General features: G+C 41.9%; 1 protein-coding gene across 6 annotated transcripts in view; it reads right to left on the reverse strand.

Moving 5' to 3' along the window:
- The window catches only part of zfpm1 (zinc finger protein, FOG family member 1), a 292105-nt gene that overhangs the window by 208184 nt on the left and 67649 nt on the right, over window positions 1-16272 (reverse strand). For 4 of the 6 annotated variants that reach the window (XM_072518070.1, XM_072518072.1, XM_072518067.1 and 1 more), the window contains exon 2: window positions 2373-2504. In XM_072518070.1, coding sequence (XP_072374171.1) covers window positions 2373-2490 — 118 coding nt within the window. In that variant the 5' untranslated portion in view covers window positions 2491-2504. Of the gene's footprint in view, window positions 1-2372; window positions 2505-15270; window positions 15444-16272 lie in introns of all 6 variants that reach the window. The other 2 variants (XM_072518068.1, XM_072518069.1) reach the window with 1 other exon arrangement.

Here is a 16272-nt window from a genome sequence, read left to right on the forward strand (position 1 = left end):
GGATAGCTCTCCCAATTTCAGGGGCATTCCATAGATTTTGGAGAGGGTGACTTTGCCGCATCACCTTGACTGGATATTGTCATATTTAAATTTGATGCCCTATTTAAATTTGATGCCCAAGTCACGACTATAGCATATCCATTTCTATGTTTTTATATGGTGGTTTGAGATAACTTAATGGGTTACTAGACCATTTCAGAAGGCAGTTAGTAGTCAACCTTATTAGTGTGGGACTATATATATATATATATATATATATATATATAGGCCAGTGCAGGCGAGGACAACAGGTTTCTTTCCCTAAAAAACATTAGCAATATCAAATTCCTTTCATTAATACAATTTCCTTCAATAACTCTTCCATTTGTCAGACATAACTTGCCTTTTACAAATCTTCACCTTCTCAAAAATATTCATCACCACTGAACAACATCTGTGGTCGTATAGCCACCATCACATTCCACAGGAAACCAGACACTCTCAAATCGATTGGGCTAAAACATCTACAACACAAATTTCTGCTCAAATATGTCCTTTATTTGTATTATGTCCTAAATCTTCCAATCAAGGTCAGACTCCTTTGTTTCTGACCCTGATCAGACAAGAAAACAGCTCACTTAACATTTTATGATTTTTTTTGGCCAATCTTCCAATGGAGACGCCTGCAAAGCTTGCTCACATACAGGAAACCTTACAGGGAGCAGCAGAGGGCATCTGCACAGACATCGTGCTTCGTTTTACAGAACTAGCTTCCATATTCTGCGAAGAAAGAGTTTGGATGTCCCAGAAATGAAAGTATGGATGAATGAATGGTAGGTGTGCTGTGCTAAGTGGATAAGGTGGCAGGTGCGTACGGTGGTGAAGTCTGAGGGTGGGGTTTGGGCGAGGGAAGCGGGGGGGGGGGGGGGGGGGGGGGGTCAGGAGGGAGACTCGTCAGATCAAAAAATTTGGGGGAGCTGTGTTGGAGAGGAGAGTTGCGTTGGGAGGGATGGAGTAGTTGGGGGGGATCTCGAGGGGGGGGCGGGGGGTTAGTACTGTCAATTGTAATGTTACCCAGCAGTTAAACTAGAACTTTTCTGTCTAACATTTCCTGGATAACTATTCAGGTAATAAGTTGGAATTGTTCACAGCCTCAGACCCTAACATTTTGGAAGGCCCCAAGGGGAAGAGAAATTGCCATTGGAAGTACAAACCTCCCAGGTAATTTCCAGAGAGTCAGCATGTCGGGATTTCCAAGGGGTCCTATAGCACATTTTGTATGGTATGTCTGGTCTCAAACTATCCAGAAACCAGTAGATCTGGGTTAGGTGGATTGGCCATGATAAATTGCCCTTAGTGTCCAAAATTGCCCTTAGTGTTGGGTGGGGTTACTGGGTTGTGGGGATGGGGTGGCGGTGTTGGCCTTGGGTGGGGTGCTCTTTCCAGGAGCCGGTGCAGACTCGATGGGCCGAATGGCCTCCTTCTGCACTGTAAATTCTATGTAAATTCTATATGTTTCAAACAAAAATTAAACATTTAATGCCAAAACCATTATAGCGATTGGGATTTAAAAAATAGTTTAGAAACAGAATATTAAACAGCAACCTACTTCAGCAGACACTACCATGATTTGTAATGATTTGGCAAACGGAACAGCAAATGCAAAGAATGCCACTTACACTTTATGAACTGACAATTTTACTGTAAACATGGCACATCAGGTGGATTTAAAGATCCCAGATGAATTTATATTCAAAACTACTTTACAGACAATACAAAAAAAATTGATTTATTACAGTCACTGAATTGAAATCAGTGCATGCAAAATCAAGCTGACAATGTACACCCCACAAGAAATTTGACTGGAAAGGAAAACAAATAGCCATTCATAGGTTATCAGCTTTCTGGTGCTGTTCAACTGTAGATACCCAAGTATGCTCTGTGCCAATATTACACTATTACCATGTTTGTATACAAATTATATACATTCTACTTGGCTTACAGTCCATGTGTTTTCTCTTTAACACATCCTAAAATATACAAAATATATTATGCTGGGGCAATCAATACACTCGCCTCATACACAGCATTCATAAATTGATTCTGACAAATAAACATGTTCACAACTGAAAAGACATCCTGGAAGGAAATGTGGAGCAAGTTGTAGACATAGTGAGCAGGCTGCCACAGAGGTTGGATAGATCAATCTCCGGCAAGGGGGATAGGAGTTGAAAAATCCATTGGTTTACATTTAGAAATGGTTATAAATTATTTTCTGACACTCTATGTAGCATAGGGACATTAGATATTGCAGCATTTTGGGATTTCAAGATGGTCTTGATGTCCAACTTGTCAGAAATTAAATGAAATTGATAATTGTAGCATCAAATTACCTTCACTATAAAAAGAACTTGATGTATCACAGTCTGCAGATTCATCATGGCTTGAAGCTATTGCTTCTCTTTCAGACATATTGTTGTCACCAGTTAGATTCTCCTCGCCTTCCTCCATTTCACCAACGGAACCTTTAAACAAAAGACATTCCTTTGATTAATCACAAAGAGGAAACCGCAATTTCTTCGGTTCACATTAAATTTCCTCAGCTGACAAACAGATCAGGATAATTGGTCAATTCCACATAAATCGGGTTTTTAAAAACACGATTTTCATAAAAACATTATTTTCACAAAAATATTGGTCAGTAATGCCTGATCACAGAAATGATGGGCATCGAAAGATTGTGATTGAGCACTTTGCACCTGTGCTTATGCTAACTTCTCAATTTAAGATATCCATTAGCAGATTACGTACATTTTGTTAGCTGAGGACAATTTAACTGAATTTTTGAATGCCAGGATGAGGACAGAGAAAATAATTGCAGGCTTTAGGTGCTAACAGTCTTCAATGGCAATGTATTTTCATTACGGAAAATTAAGCTCAAAGACGAAACACCAAAGCTACTCAACTGTACACAAACTGGTGTGGGTCAGCTGGGGGAATTTAGCGTCCTTCTATCAGGATAACATTTGTACAGTCGTACATATAACATAACCTTCATAATCTGACAACTAAGTTTGATTAAGCTTGCTCTGAATATTTAAGTTAAAAATATTGAACCTCAACACCTCATATCCACAGCCTTGGCCACAGAATATGGAGACGAAGCTTGGAGCTGCAGAGTTTCTGCTGGGAATTTGTCATAGAAGCATAGAACAGTTACAGAAGGTCATTTGGCCTGTCGAGCCCATGCCATTTCTGTGAAAGAGCAATTTAGCTAGTCCCACCCCTCTGCCTTTACCTGTAGTCCTGCAACTTTTCTTCCCCTTTAGATGCTAATTCAATTCCATTATGAAAGCCATTAAATTATTATTTAAACTAAATTTGATCATGATTTACGCAGAAATGTTCTTACCGTTCTTAGAAAGGTGCAATTCTGTATTTGGTTCAAACCAGAAATACATAATTCAAGGGATGGAATGCAAGAGACAGATGTCCAATTTCAGTTGTCATTATAGCAATAGTGATCATCAAAATTTGCCAAAGTTACACCTGAAAATATTTGATAAATATCTAAAAATTCTCATTATTTCAAATGTGATTTGGTACATCCATTTTGCAATAAGCAGGAGGGCTGCTGTGCAGGATGATGAGAAATGAAATAATACTCATATTGGTCAGCTTCACGTGGTTTCTTGTTTAAAAACCGATGTATTCTTGGTGTGTTCCTGTCATCATGGGGGGGGGGGAAAAGTGATTCAAGATTACTGCTATTTTTTCGCAATGATTGTTGTCATGCTGTTTTGATCAGTGGCATCATCCCATCAAATCCTGACCCTGTTCTCATCGGACGTCCATAAATACGCACTTTCCAGCACAAGTCACAGATAGCAATTAAGATCAAAAAATACAAATGATTCTATTCTTACTTTCTTTGCCCGACAGACACGGAAGATAATTGTATTGACCCTAGTCACACCTTGGCTAAGAGCACTTAACTCATGATCCACAGAACAACACCTTGTATATTCTGGACTTGGATGGCACAATTTCACATAAGGCATTTCTAATATTTGAACACAAACTGCAAGATCATGCATTTTTAAATATTACAAAATGCAACATTGTTACATATTTAAAGAATCAAACAATAAAATTATTTCCTCTACTATTACAACATATTTGTTCTTTGGGTATAAACACTAATGGACAGATTGCACAAAGTGAGGGACACAAAATCCTTGGCTCGGTCCCACAATGCACTATGTAATCTCTGGACAATTTATTGCACTAACTCTGTTTCAAACAGCAGGAATGTTATTTCTTAACATTGGTGTACCAACAACAATGGGCATGAAATTTCCATTTATTTTGGTGAGAATCAGCATGATTTCAAAATTATGTTCCTCCCTGCATAAAGTTAAGTTAACCTTACCTGTTTCCTAACTTACGCCAAGTCCTGTTCTTCCATCCCCCGTGCTTACTGATCTACACTGGCTCCCAGTTAAGCATTGTGATTTCCAAACTTTCATCCTTATTTTTAAATGCTTCAAGATCTCGCCCCTCTAAACTCTTGCAAGCTCTTCCAGCCCGACCAGCCTCAGATATCTTCACTCCTCCAATTCTGGCCTCTTGCACATCCCTGATTTTAATCAATGCACCATTAGCTGTGGTGCTTTCAGCTGCCTTGACAGCTTTTCTCCCTACATCTCTGCTCCTCTCTACTTTTTTTTCCTTCTTTAAAATACTGTTTAAAACCTACTGCTTTGACCAAGCGTTTGTTCAGCTGCCCTAATATCCCAATGTCAAATTTTGTTTGATAAAGCTCTTGCAAAACACTTTGAGGTATTTTACATTAAATTGCTATATAAATGCAAGCTGTTGTTGTGTAGCTAAAGCCCAAGCAACACTTTTTACTGCTTTCTTTCTATGTTGAGAATGCATCAGGAGACAAAAGATAAGATTTGTTAACCACAAGTAGATTGACACGGTAACAAATAAGCAAATTCGCAGCCAACTGGTATACATGCACCACATACAACTTGTACTCTGCTCTCCACATATTGTTAAAGCAACATAAAAATGTGGTTAAATATAGGTTTGTATGGAACTGTACATTTCTACAGTGATGCAGATTATGAACCGGTTCACTGAATCAATGCCACTATAGAAGTTAAAATGTTGCTGATTGTTGGACACTTGCATGAATGCTCATCTATTCTGTCATGCTGCTTGAGACTGTTAATGTATTTCATGTGGTACATTAGTTATTTTTAGCGGAAGTGAATGTCAATTTCCCAACTAATGCCACCTCGACAAATATCAGCAAATAGTATAAAAATAGTAAAGCAGAGACTGAATTTACTAGCCTGGCTTATTACACTGTAAATTTTGCCATTCCAGGACTACAGAAGTGGAACAAACTGCATTACTTTGTCAGCACAGCTATTTTATTCATTTTCAATTCAGTTACTAGGCATTTGGCATTAATTGATGTATTGCTACCGCCAGATTGATCGTTTGATCATGAATTGCAATTTAACAGCATGGAGAAAAACAACATTTTTAGGAGGAAAGCTATTTACAGAAATATCACAGATTTAAAGAGAATTCCATATATAAGACTCAAAGTTGAATTACAGGAGATAAAAACTGACCAAGACACAGAAATACAAATTATTTATATCGAGTTAAGGACTGAACTTCTCTCACTTAAGAGGTCCACACACCTGGAACATTAAAAATGTTAGTTTATTTTTGTTCTGTATCAGAGTAACACCTTGGCTGGTGTAATGTCACATGTTACGCAATGAGTCTTTGGCGGACTTTTGTGGAGTTCACCATTGTATTCTGTTTGAACAGCATCTTGTAAATAAATCCATTGCACTATGTTGTACAAATTTGACGTGTGCCACCTCTGATTCTCTCTCTTTGCGAATACAACGAAGAATAACAAAAGGGGCGGCAGGGTGGCGCAGTGATTAGCACTGCTGCCACACGGCACTGAGGACCCGGGTTTGATCCCGGCCTCAGGTCACTGTCCGAGTAGAGTTTAAACATTCCCCCAGTGTCTGCGCGGGCATCACCCCCACAATCCAAAAAGATAAGCAGGACAGGCGGATTGGCCACGCTAAATTGCCCCTTAATCGGAAAAATAAATAATTGGGTACTCTAAATTTTAAAAAAAAGAGAATATAACAATAGGAGAAACTGGCGACGAGATCTGGGCCGTAAACCAAAAACAGGAGAAAAACAACATTCAACGGTGGTTTTGTGAGCTGGAAGAAAGAATAATCGACGGGGATCTTGGCCCATACACCATCGGAAGTGAAGCTGGGAGAAATATCGTTGACTTCCAAGGCGAAATCATTGTGGCGGCAAGTAAAAATAACTGTCACCCAAATACTTGGATACCGTACAGTTTGTAGAAGGGCATTGGCGAATCATCAGGTTGATCGTGACAGCTGCTAGTGCAAGAGAGTGTTTTTTAAAAACGTTATCGGACAACTGTAAATCACAGGGGGATTACTTGAAATGGAGGATCAAGGTTTTCAGTACACTACCGTTGTAGTGGGTAACGCTGCGGAGACCGCGCAGGAGACACTGAAATGGACCGCGGGAATGCAAACCAATGGGGTTGTCGTCTCTGCAACCGAGTGCCCAGGAATGGATAGCGAGGCACAGAAACATTGAGGCTGGTTGTGCGCTGTGAGTTGTCTGCTTTAAACAGAGAAAATAAACGGCAGGGAAGACAGGCCAAAGGCGGAGTAGCACAGATCAGGGAGGTGCAATCCAGAAATGGCAGGAAAAAAAGGTGCCATGGATACGTTTGATGAGGAGGAGACATGGAACTCTTGAGGAAAGGCTCCAGTCATTCCTTAAAGCCATTCAGACAAAAGCAGAGCTGCATAATGCGACCTTTTTCAGGAGGAAAACATTCATATTTTTTTTAAAGAAAATATTTTATTGAAGCATTTGTAATTTTCACAATTTAACATGTTGACATTTCTAAAACCACGCAGGTTGACGCACAAAATACCCCCTTAAATAACAAACAATAAACCACGTACCCCACTTCTCCCGCCCTATCCCCAATTACCCTTATACTAAGTTCCCTGTCCTTATTTAACATTACCATGCCTCCTGTTTTCCTCCCCCCTCCCTTTATCCCTTTCCCCCCTTACTGCTGACGTTCAGTTTTTGATAAAGAAATCGATGAACGGCTGCCAACTCCGGGCGAATCCCTGTATTGATCCTCTTAAAGCGAACTTGATTTTCTCCAGACTGAGAAACCCTACCATATCGTTGACCCACACTCCTGATTTCGGGGGCTCCAAGTCCCTCCATCTCAGCAAGATCTGTCTCCGGGCCACCAGGGAGGAGAAGGCCAGGATATCGGCCTCCCTCCCCCCCCCGCTTTGCCCCCGGATTCTCCGACACCCCAAATATTGGCAATTCTGGACTCGGAGTTACCCTACCTTCCAGCACTTCTGACATAACATCTGCAAATCCCTGCCAGAATTCCCTCAGTTTCGGACATGCCCAAAACATATGAACATGGTTGGCCGGGCTACCCCAACACCGCCCACATTTGTCCTCCACCTCCTCGAAGAAGCTACTCATCCGGGCTACCGTTATGTGGGCCCTGTGGACTACCTTGAGCTGAATCAAGCTAAGTCTAACACAGAACGAGGATGCATTTACCCTTTTCAAGGCTTTTTCCCCACAGTTCAATTTCCAGCCCCCCTCCTAGCTCTCCTTCCCACTTCCTCTTCACCTCTCTGATAGGGGCCCCATCCCACTCTAACAATTCCCTGTATATCTCCGAAACCTTCCGACCGCCAACCAGTTTTTGACAGCACTTTATCCTGTAGACCCTCAGGGGGAGGTGAGGAAAGCTTGGGACCTGTCTCCGTACAAAGAGGAAAACATTCATGTTACTACAGTACACCCAACTAAACCTGGAGGCAGGTCATATGATGAGTTAATGACTGCCTTGCAACAATATTTCTCTCCTGAAGGAGGAGGGGGTTGTAAGGGGGCTTGGGACGTGGCCTGAAGAGGGGGCCCCAATAGTGGGGTGCCCTCACTTGGGGCATGTGGGGAAGTACTCATGTGTGTGGGAGCTGACATTGCCTATTGATGGATGGAGCCACACTCTCACTTTCAAAATGGCGGTCCGAGTTCAGCTCCCCAGTGCTGAACAAAATTTGGTGTGGGCTAAACCGATGAGAAACTCCCCAGAGCCAAAAAAAGTGACTAAAGTGTCATTGAATAACGGTGGGGAACATGCCCGCAGGGAAACTCCATGAAAAACCTGCCATAAATGATATTAACATTTTTTCCATTGAATTCCACCCAAGGTCACATTGCCAAGGCATGTTCATCACGCCAACCTGCATCAGCATAACAGAAGTGCACCAAGAAAAATACTGCACAAGGGGAGTTTACCAGTTAAGTGATCTAACTGAAGACTCACCAAGTACAAAAGTGTCAAATCAGCTTATGGAATTCAAGCTCGGCTTTCGAGCAGTACAAGGAGCAATGATTTGGATCTATCCAAAATTAAATGAGAAAACTATTAAGATGGAAATAGATACAGGCGCTGCAGGCAGTATCACTTATACCCGAATCAATATACCCTCGAAAATGGAAGTATCGGCCAGTACAACCATCTGAGGTGGTCTTGAGGACACATACCAAGGAGGCCATGCTGCTGAAGGGCTTCATCAAGGTCCCTGTGGAAGTTAATGAGCAGAAAGTGGAGTTGCATCTTCACATTGTTCAAAGAAACTTTCCAGAACTGTTTGGGAGATCTTGGTTAAGGAAGATTATGCTAAACTGGGCCATTGTGAACCAACTTGTTGATTCTACAAACAATCTTCAACCAGTTTTGAGAAAATATGCGAAAGCATTTGAGGAGTCACATGGAGCCATGACTTGGGTCAAAGTGAAACTCAAGATAAAGGCAGACAGTGTGCCTAAGTGTTTGAAAGCGTGTACTGTACCCTATGAGATTTGACCTAAAATGGAAGAAGAACTCGAGAGGTCACTAGAGACTGGAGGCATTGAGCCTGTTTCCACCAGTGATTGGGCAATCCCAATTGCCCCAGTCTTCAAGGATTGTTCAGTACAAATATGCAGGGATTTCAAAATGACTATCAACTCTGTATTTTGAGCTGATTAAATATCTTTTTTCAGGCCTCTCTGACAGCCAAATAATTAACAAAATTGATCTCTCCCAAACCTATTTGCAAGTGAAGGTAGCTAGTGAGTCTCAACCATTACTGACCATAATAACACATAAGGGTCTGTTCCAGTATTGCAGGCATCCATTCAGGATAGTGTCAGCACAGGCTCTCTTCCAGCGATCTATAGATCAGATCTTGAGTGGGCCATCGGTTGTGGTACTCGGCAATGCTACCTGGACAACATTTTGATTACAGGTTCGAAGGATGTAGAGCATGAAAAGAACCTAGAAGCTGGTCTTGCAAGGCTGCAACTACACAATCTCAAGGTCACGAAAGAGGTGTGAATTGTTTCAAACTTTTTGTTCGCTATCTTGGACACATCATTGACCAAGATTGTCTTCACAATGAACCCAAGAAGGTGACGGACATCCTGGATGATCCACGCCTGTAGAACGTGACACAGTTAAGGTCGTTTTAGGATTATTAAATTACTATGAAAAATTTGTACTGCACTTAGCAACAAGGCTGAAGCCTTTACACACATTGCATTGCTCTGGACGAAAGATTATGAGCACGCTTACCAAAATGTCAAAGGAAATGGCAAGAATTGGAGTTATTGGACCATTATAACCCCAAACTGAAGCTTCAGCTTGCTTGCAATGCACCACCTTATAGGTTGGAGCAGTTGTCTTCCATATAATAACGCCTTCAGGCAAACAGCGACCAATAACCTTTGCTTCCAGGACGTTGACTAGCACGGAGTCCAACTAAGTTCAACTTGCGAAAGAAGCTCTCAGCAATATTTTTGGTATTCAAAGATTCCATCATTATTTATTTGGCCGACCATCGTCCCAACAATTTTCAGACCACATAAGGTCTTCGCTCGCTGCTCGTCGATTACAACATTGGGTATTAATCTTGTCGGCACACGTTTATGTCATTGAATATCATAGGTCTGAGCAGCATGCAAATGCTTTGTCTAGACTGCTGCTGCAACAAGACCAAAAAGATAAACATAAATATGATGAGCAGAGCACTTCAATGGCATATTCTATCTGTCTCATGTGGAAAATGTTCCGGTAACATCTTCTCAGGTGCGAAAATTTATCCCAACAGATCCAGTGATGGGGAAGGTGTTAGACATGATTCAAAAAGGCACTCGAATATAAGAGCACAGAAAGAATCCAGACCTCAAACCCCATCTTATCAGACATTTAGAGTTGACAGTATAAAATAGAGCATTGTTGTGGGGTATTAAGAGTAATCATTCTGCCATTTCTGCGAAGTAGGATCCTGGAACAGCTGCACTAGGGCCACCATGGTGCAATTACAATGATGGAATTGGCGAGAAGCTACTTCTGGTGGCCTGGGTTGAATGCCCAAATAAAGGAGAAGGTGAGGGTATGCCAATCCTGCACTGCATTGAAAAATGTACCTCCACTACAATCTTGGCATCCATGGGAATGGCTTACCAGGCCATGGCAAAGAATCCATGTCGATTATGCGGGACCAGTAAAATGACACATGTTTTTGATCATGGTTGATGCACATTCAAAGTGGCCGACGGTTGCCATCATGAAATCGACGTCTGCAGAACAGACCATAGAAAGGCTCGATGAGGTATTTGCAAGATTTGGGCGACCTGAACAACTCGTGAGTGATAACGGTACGCATCCCACATCAGCTGAATTTGAGGGCTACCTGAACGGGTGTGATATCCACCATATCAAATCTGCCTTCTACCGTCCAGCTACCACGGCTCACTTGAATGTTTCATACAATCGTTCAAGCATGCAATGAAAGTTTTGAGAGTTAAAAGCTCTCTACCTAAATGTGTCAATAGCTTTCGAATGACATGCAGAAACACTGCACATTCAACAACACAAAGCTCACCGGCGATACGATGTTCAAAAGGAAATTTTGCACACAGTTCAACCTTTTGACTCCCCTTCAACTGCAGAGATAGTCAGGCAACAACATTAGGCCCAAGTAGCTAGAAAGAAACAAATTTCCAATAGCAGAGATTTTGGCCACGGGGAAAGCGTTCTTGCAAGTAATTACATCTCAGGCGAAAAATGGACTACAGCAATTATAATAGCCAAAACCAGCCCGATATAATATACTGCACAATCTGATGATGAATGAATTTGTCATTGGTATGCTGACCAAATAATGTCTGCACCTAATGAGAGTACAGAATCCGTACCAGATGTTTTCACCAGAGTATGGACAATGACATGCCCGACTTAAGGACTACAACTGCCTAAATTAGGAATCTGTTTCAACAGAATCATCCACACAACCAGAGACAGTTCCAGAGTTGGTTTCACCAGATGTAACACTAAACAGTGTACAGGAAGACACTCCTAGTGCCATGTCGTGTTCCGCCAAATTGAAACAGACGTCCACCCAAGAGACTGTCTTACTAAGTACATATGGATCCGTAACATAACAATGTTAGTTATGGCATGTGTTGGACCTATATTAAAGTGTTTGATTAAGTAAAAAAGCTGGGGGCACTAAAGGAGTAAAGAGGGAGGGGTGTTATGTATCAGAGTAACACCACTGGCGGTGTAATGCCACATGTTACACAACGAGGGCTTGAGTGTTTTGTGGAGTTCACCACTGTACCCTGTTTGAGCAGCATCTTGTAAATAAACCCCTTGCTCTACAAAATCAACTTGTGCCACCTCTGATTATATCTTTATGCGGCTACAACAAAGAATATAACAATTTTGAAGCATTAGAAATTGTAGCACAGGAGGTCATCATTCAAGTCATTGTGCTTTTTCCAGAGTTAACTCTTCAACCAAAGTCATAGCTCCACAGAGTTTGGAGACGGAGATGGAAAGGGGCTGGTCATTTTGTTTAATAAACCTGAAAGAAGAGGGTCTCCTAGATCCTGCCAAATTTTACGGCCTCCCTTTAGCTGGATTAAAATTAAAATGGAGATTAAATCTGAGACACACAGCCTCATTATGGCTAAATTAACAATCTGTCCCTTGTCCCACCTCCTTTACAGCCAGAAGTGGTCGGCTGACTCATGGATGTGAGTTCGATATTTTTTACATTTTTGTGTCCCATCCAAAGCAAGCCCACTCATTTTCTTTTTTTGCAGGGGGGAGGGGGAAGAAGTGAATTAAAATTACCTCCGTATATTATTCCTTTCAGAAAACTTATTCAATTCCATTTTAAATAACACTGCATGATCCAATGGACACGCTGCACCAGAAAAGCAGCTCGCGCAGCGTGGCCGTTGAAAGCCGGGAGACCCCGCTCATGGGATCTACCCAGTTCGCAACGCCTCACGAAATCCAACGCGACCTCACGAGATGTTGCGATGTAAATTCTGCCCATTGCAAGTGGGATCACTTTTTGGCAAATCTTCATATTAGAGCGAGGCAGTTAGTCTCACTCTAATGTGCAGATTCCCGAGGTACCAGAGGCTTTGGGATTCATCCCCTTCGTCTCAGAGATCTCGGGCGAGCGTTAGAACATAGAACATAGAACGATACAGCGCAGTACAGGCCCTTCGGCCCACGATGTTGCACCGAAACAAAAGCCATCTAACCTACACTATGCCATTATCACCCATATGCTTATCCAATAAACTTTTAAATGCCCTCAATGTTGGCGAGTTCACTACTGTTGCAGGTAGGGCATTCCACGGCCTCACCACTCTTTGCGTAAAGAACCTACCTCTGACCTCTGTCCTATATCTATTACCCCTTAGTTTAAAGCTATGTCCCCTCGTGCCAGCCATTTCCATCCGCGGGAGAAGGCTCTCACTGTCCACCCTATCTAACCCCCTGATCATTTTGTATGCCTCTATTAAGTCTCCTCTTAACCTTCTTCTCTCCAACGAAAACAACCTCAAGTCCATCAGCCTTTCCTCATAAGATTTTCCCTCCATACCAGGGAATATCCTGGTAAATCTCCTCTGCACCCGCTCCAAAGCCTCCACGTCCTTCCTATAATGCGGACGTTCAGCACTGGCCCCCACATACGGAGACCAGACAAAATGGCACTCATGGGGGTCTCCCAGGGGATCAGAGGTGCCGAGCTGCATGCCCTTTGAGGAGGGTGGTGCCCTGGCACTGCTGGTGCAACCTGGGTACCCTGGCAGTGCCACCTGGGTGCCAGTCTGGCATGGGGACTGCCAGGGTGCCAGGTTGAGGGTTGCTTTGGGGGCCTCAGAGATCGGGATGCCATTTAAAAATAGCCATATGTTTCTCGCTGCTGCAAGTGCCAGGAAACACACAGCTGAACATGCTTGCAATGGGACTTTGCTCTCTGGTTGAATCGAGCCCAATACGTCTGCTTAAATAACTAATGGCAATACTTTCATGTTCTAATGTAAAGAAAAGCCTTGACCTAGCTCCAATTCTGGTGATGATGCTCAGTCAATACCTCTTGTGACTGCATCATCATTTAGTAGAAATAAACCTTCACTGTTTACTATCTCTGCTTCAGTAACAAAAAAAAAAACACATTTTCGAGCCGATCATGGTTAAAAATTCCTGTGGATGCTGAGCATTCACTCCCTCCACCACTGATACACAGTGGCAACAGTGTGTACCATCTACCAGATGCACCATAGCAAGTCACCAAAACTCCTCCGATAGCACTTTCCAAATCTGGGACCTGGAATAACAAGGGCAGCAGATGCATGAGAACACCACCTCTTCCAACTATCACACCATCCTGACTTGGGACTATATCACTGTCCCTTCACCGTCACTGGGTCAAAATCTTGGAACTCCCTTCCTTACAGCACTGAGACAGTGTTACACACACATGGACTACAGCAGTTCAAGAGGCAGCTCACGCGCAACCAGGGATAGGCAATAAATGCTGGCAATGTCAGCGATGCTCACATCCCCAAGAAAGCTTTTAAAAATGTTTTTAAAAGGATGAAGTGAATAGATTCTATCCTGTTGGATAGATTACATGTGGTGGCTTTGGATAAACGAAACAGGAGGGGTGGTTGGACTTTGTAGTCGGAGGAGAATTATAGAATTTACAGTGCAGGGGAAGTAATTGCACTGCACTTCAACCGGATTAAAGAATCATGAAATTAAAAGTCTAATGATGAGAGACACAAAGAATCTAAATCAGGAAATCTAAATTAGAATATTTAACTCAATGCAAAATAGCATTCTGAAAGTAGAATAAGAGAGGCAAAGAAATGCGAGATTGAGAGCGAGATGAGAGAGCGGAAGGAAAATACTAAAAATATTTTGAAATTTCCAACTATATTTACATTCTGGAGGTATGATCCTCCACAATTGTAAAATTAAATTTTCTGGCCCATAGAGTTTGTTTGGCAGTAATTAAGCCTCATCACACACATTAAAAATTTCACTACACTTGAATGAACAAACCCCAGCCTTTTCTGGCATGTTCATTAGGTATCTGGTGGGTGGAATTTTACACCCCATCACGGCAGGGGTAGGACCAGAAACAAGCGGTTCAATGGTCCATTGAGTTCCACAAAAGCGGAAAAACTTGCCAGCAGGAGGGGCCACAAATTTCCACCCAGTGTAGACATAGAGCAATTTCAAGATCTTATTTGAATTTCAATATCCAGTCTAATGGAGAGTTACCAGCATAGCACATTTTCTGGAAGAACAGGCGAGGCAGTGGAGTAGTGGCATTGTCACTGGACCAATAATCGAGACACCGAGGGCAAGATTTGGGGACGTGGGTTAAAATCCCATCACGGCAGGTGGTGAAATTTGAATTCAATAAAATCTGAAATTAAAAGTTGAATGATGAGCACAAAACCATTGTCATTGCCATAAAAACCCAACTGGTTCACTCATATCCTTTAGGGAAGGAAATCTGCCATCCTTACCTGACTTGGCCTACATGTGACGCCAGATCCACAGCAATGTGGTTGACTCTCAAATGCCCTCTGAAATGGAGGGCAGTTAGGGATGGGCAATAAAAGTTGGTCTGGCCAGCGATGCTCGCATCCCATAATTTAATTTGAAAAAATGGACAGCAATGTTTGGATTTCAGCATTTAAATGCGCAGCTGTACTGAGGATGTTTCTGTCCAATTTACTTCATAATTACACAGCAAGTGCTGAAAGACTCACCTTCGTACTTAATGCAAAGTACACGTTATTGACAAAGATGACTTCTGTTAACTTCTAAGAGAAACAGGTTGTCCAAGTATGTGGTGAGACCTTCACTGCAGTCCATCAAAATGGAGATGGATTAACTCCTGGTAGAAGACATTTCAATGTGTGAAAGATAGATTGTAGAATAGCTGTGAATACAAATATCCAGAAGTTATTGTGGCCTCTGAAATCTTGCTTGACTGTAGGAGAGGTTGAAGAGAAATTCACCGAAGTTCTTTCCTAAATTGCTGCTGTGTAAGGATGCACCATATCTGGATGGGGCAGACTCAATGGGTTTTCTGTTCTATTCCCATCTTTCTTTTCAAAGTTCACCTTAAAAGGTGAACTTAATCTGGGAATTGGTCTTGAACCCACTGCCTCCTGACACATGAGCGAGGGTCATACTAACCTGAACAAACTGGCACCAACAAAGTGTAAATTGGATAGTGACATCAATCCACAAATTGTAGTCTACAATGTATACAGTTATCATCTCAATGGGAGAAAGATATTTCATACAATATTGTCAAAGGTTTTTCAGGTACATACCACTTAGCTAACTTTTCCGAACTGAACAAAAAAAAAAAAAAACGATTAGTTTTCAGCACGGCCAAATACTGGATCACAAAGGGTACCTGTGACACTGATATTAGATCTGGAACAATCATTGAGAAAATCAGCAAGAAATGTGCTTACAAAGATTTATGGGAGTAAGGGAAATGACTTCCTAAAATCGCAGGATAGGTCTTACACACCTTGGATATTCAAAGCAGTCAACCATAAAATAAAAGAGGAAAAGACGTGCAAAGGCAGAGTTTCAGAACATCAAAATGTGCAGTTAACTGATGCATACTTTAGTACAGTAATAGCAACAGCAGACGTCCATGAAACATCTTTAAATTAGAAAAGCACCTTAAGGTGCTTCACAGATTCATCAGGCAAAACAAGGAGTCTGAATCAAAGTACTGATATTAGGAA

The sequence above is a fragment of the Scyliorhinus torazame genome, chromosome 10 (genome assembly GCF_047496885.1).
Source record: "Scyliorhinus torazame isolate Kashiwa2021f chromosome 10, sScyTor2.1, whole genome shotgun sequence".
Lineage (NCBI taxonomy): Eukaryota > Metazoa > Chordata > Chondrichthyes > Carcharhiniformes > Scyliorhinidae > Scyliorhinus > Scyliorhinus torazame.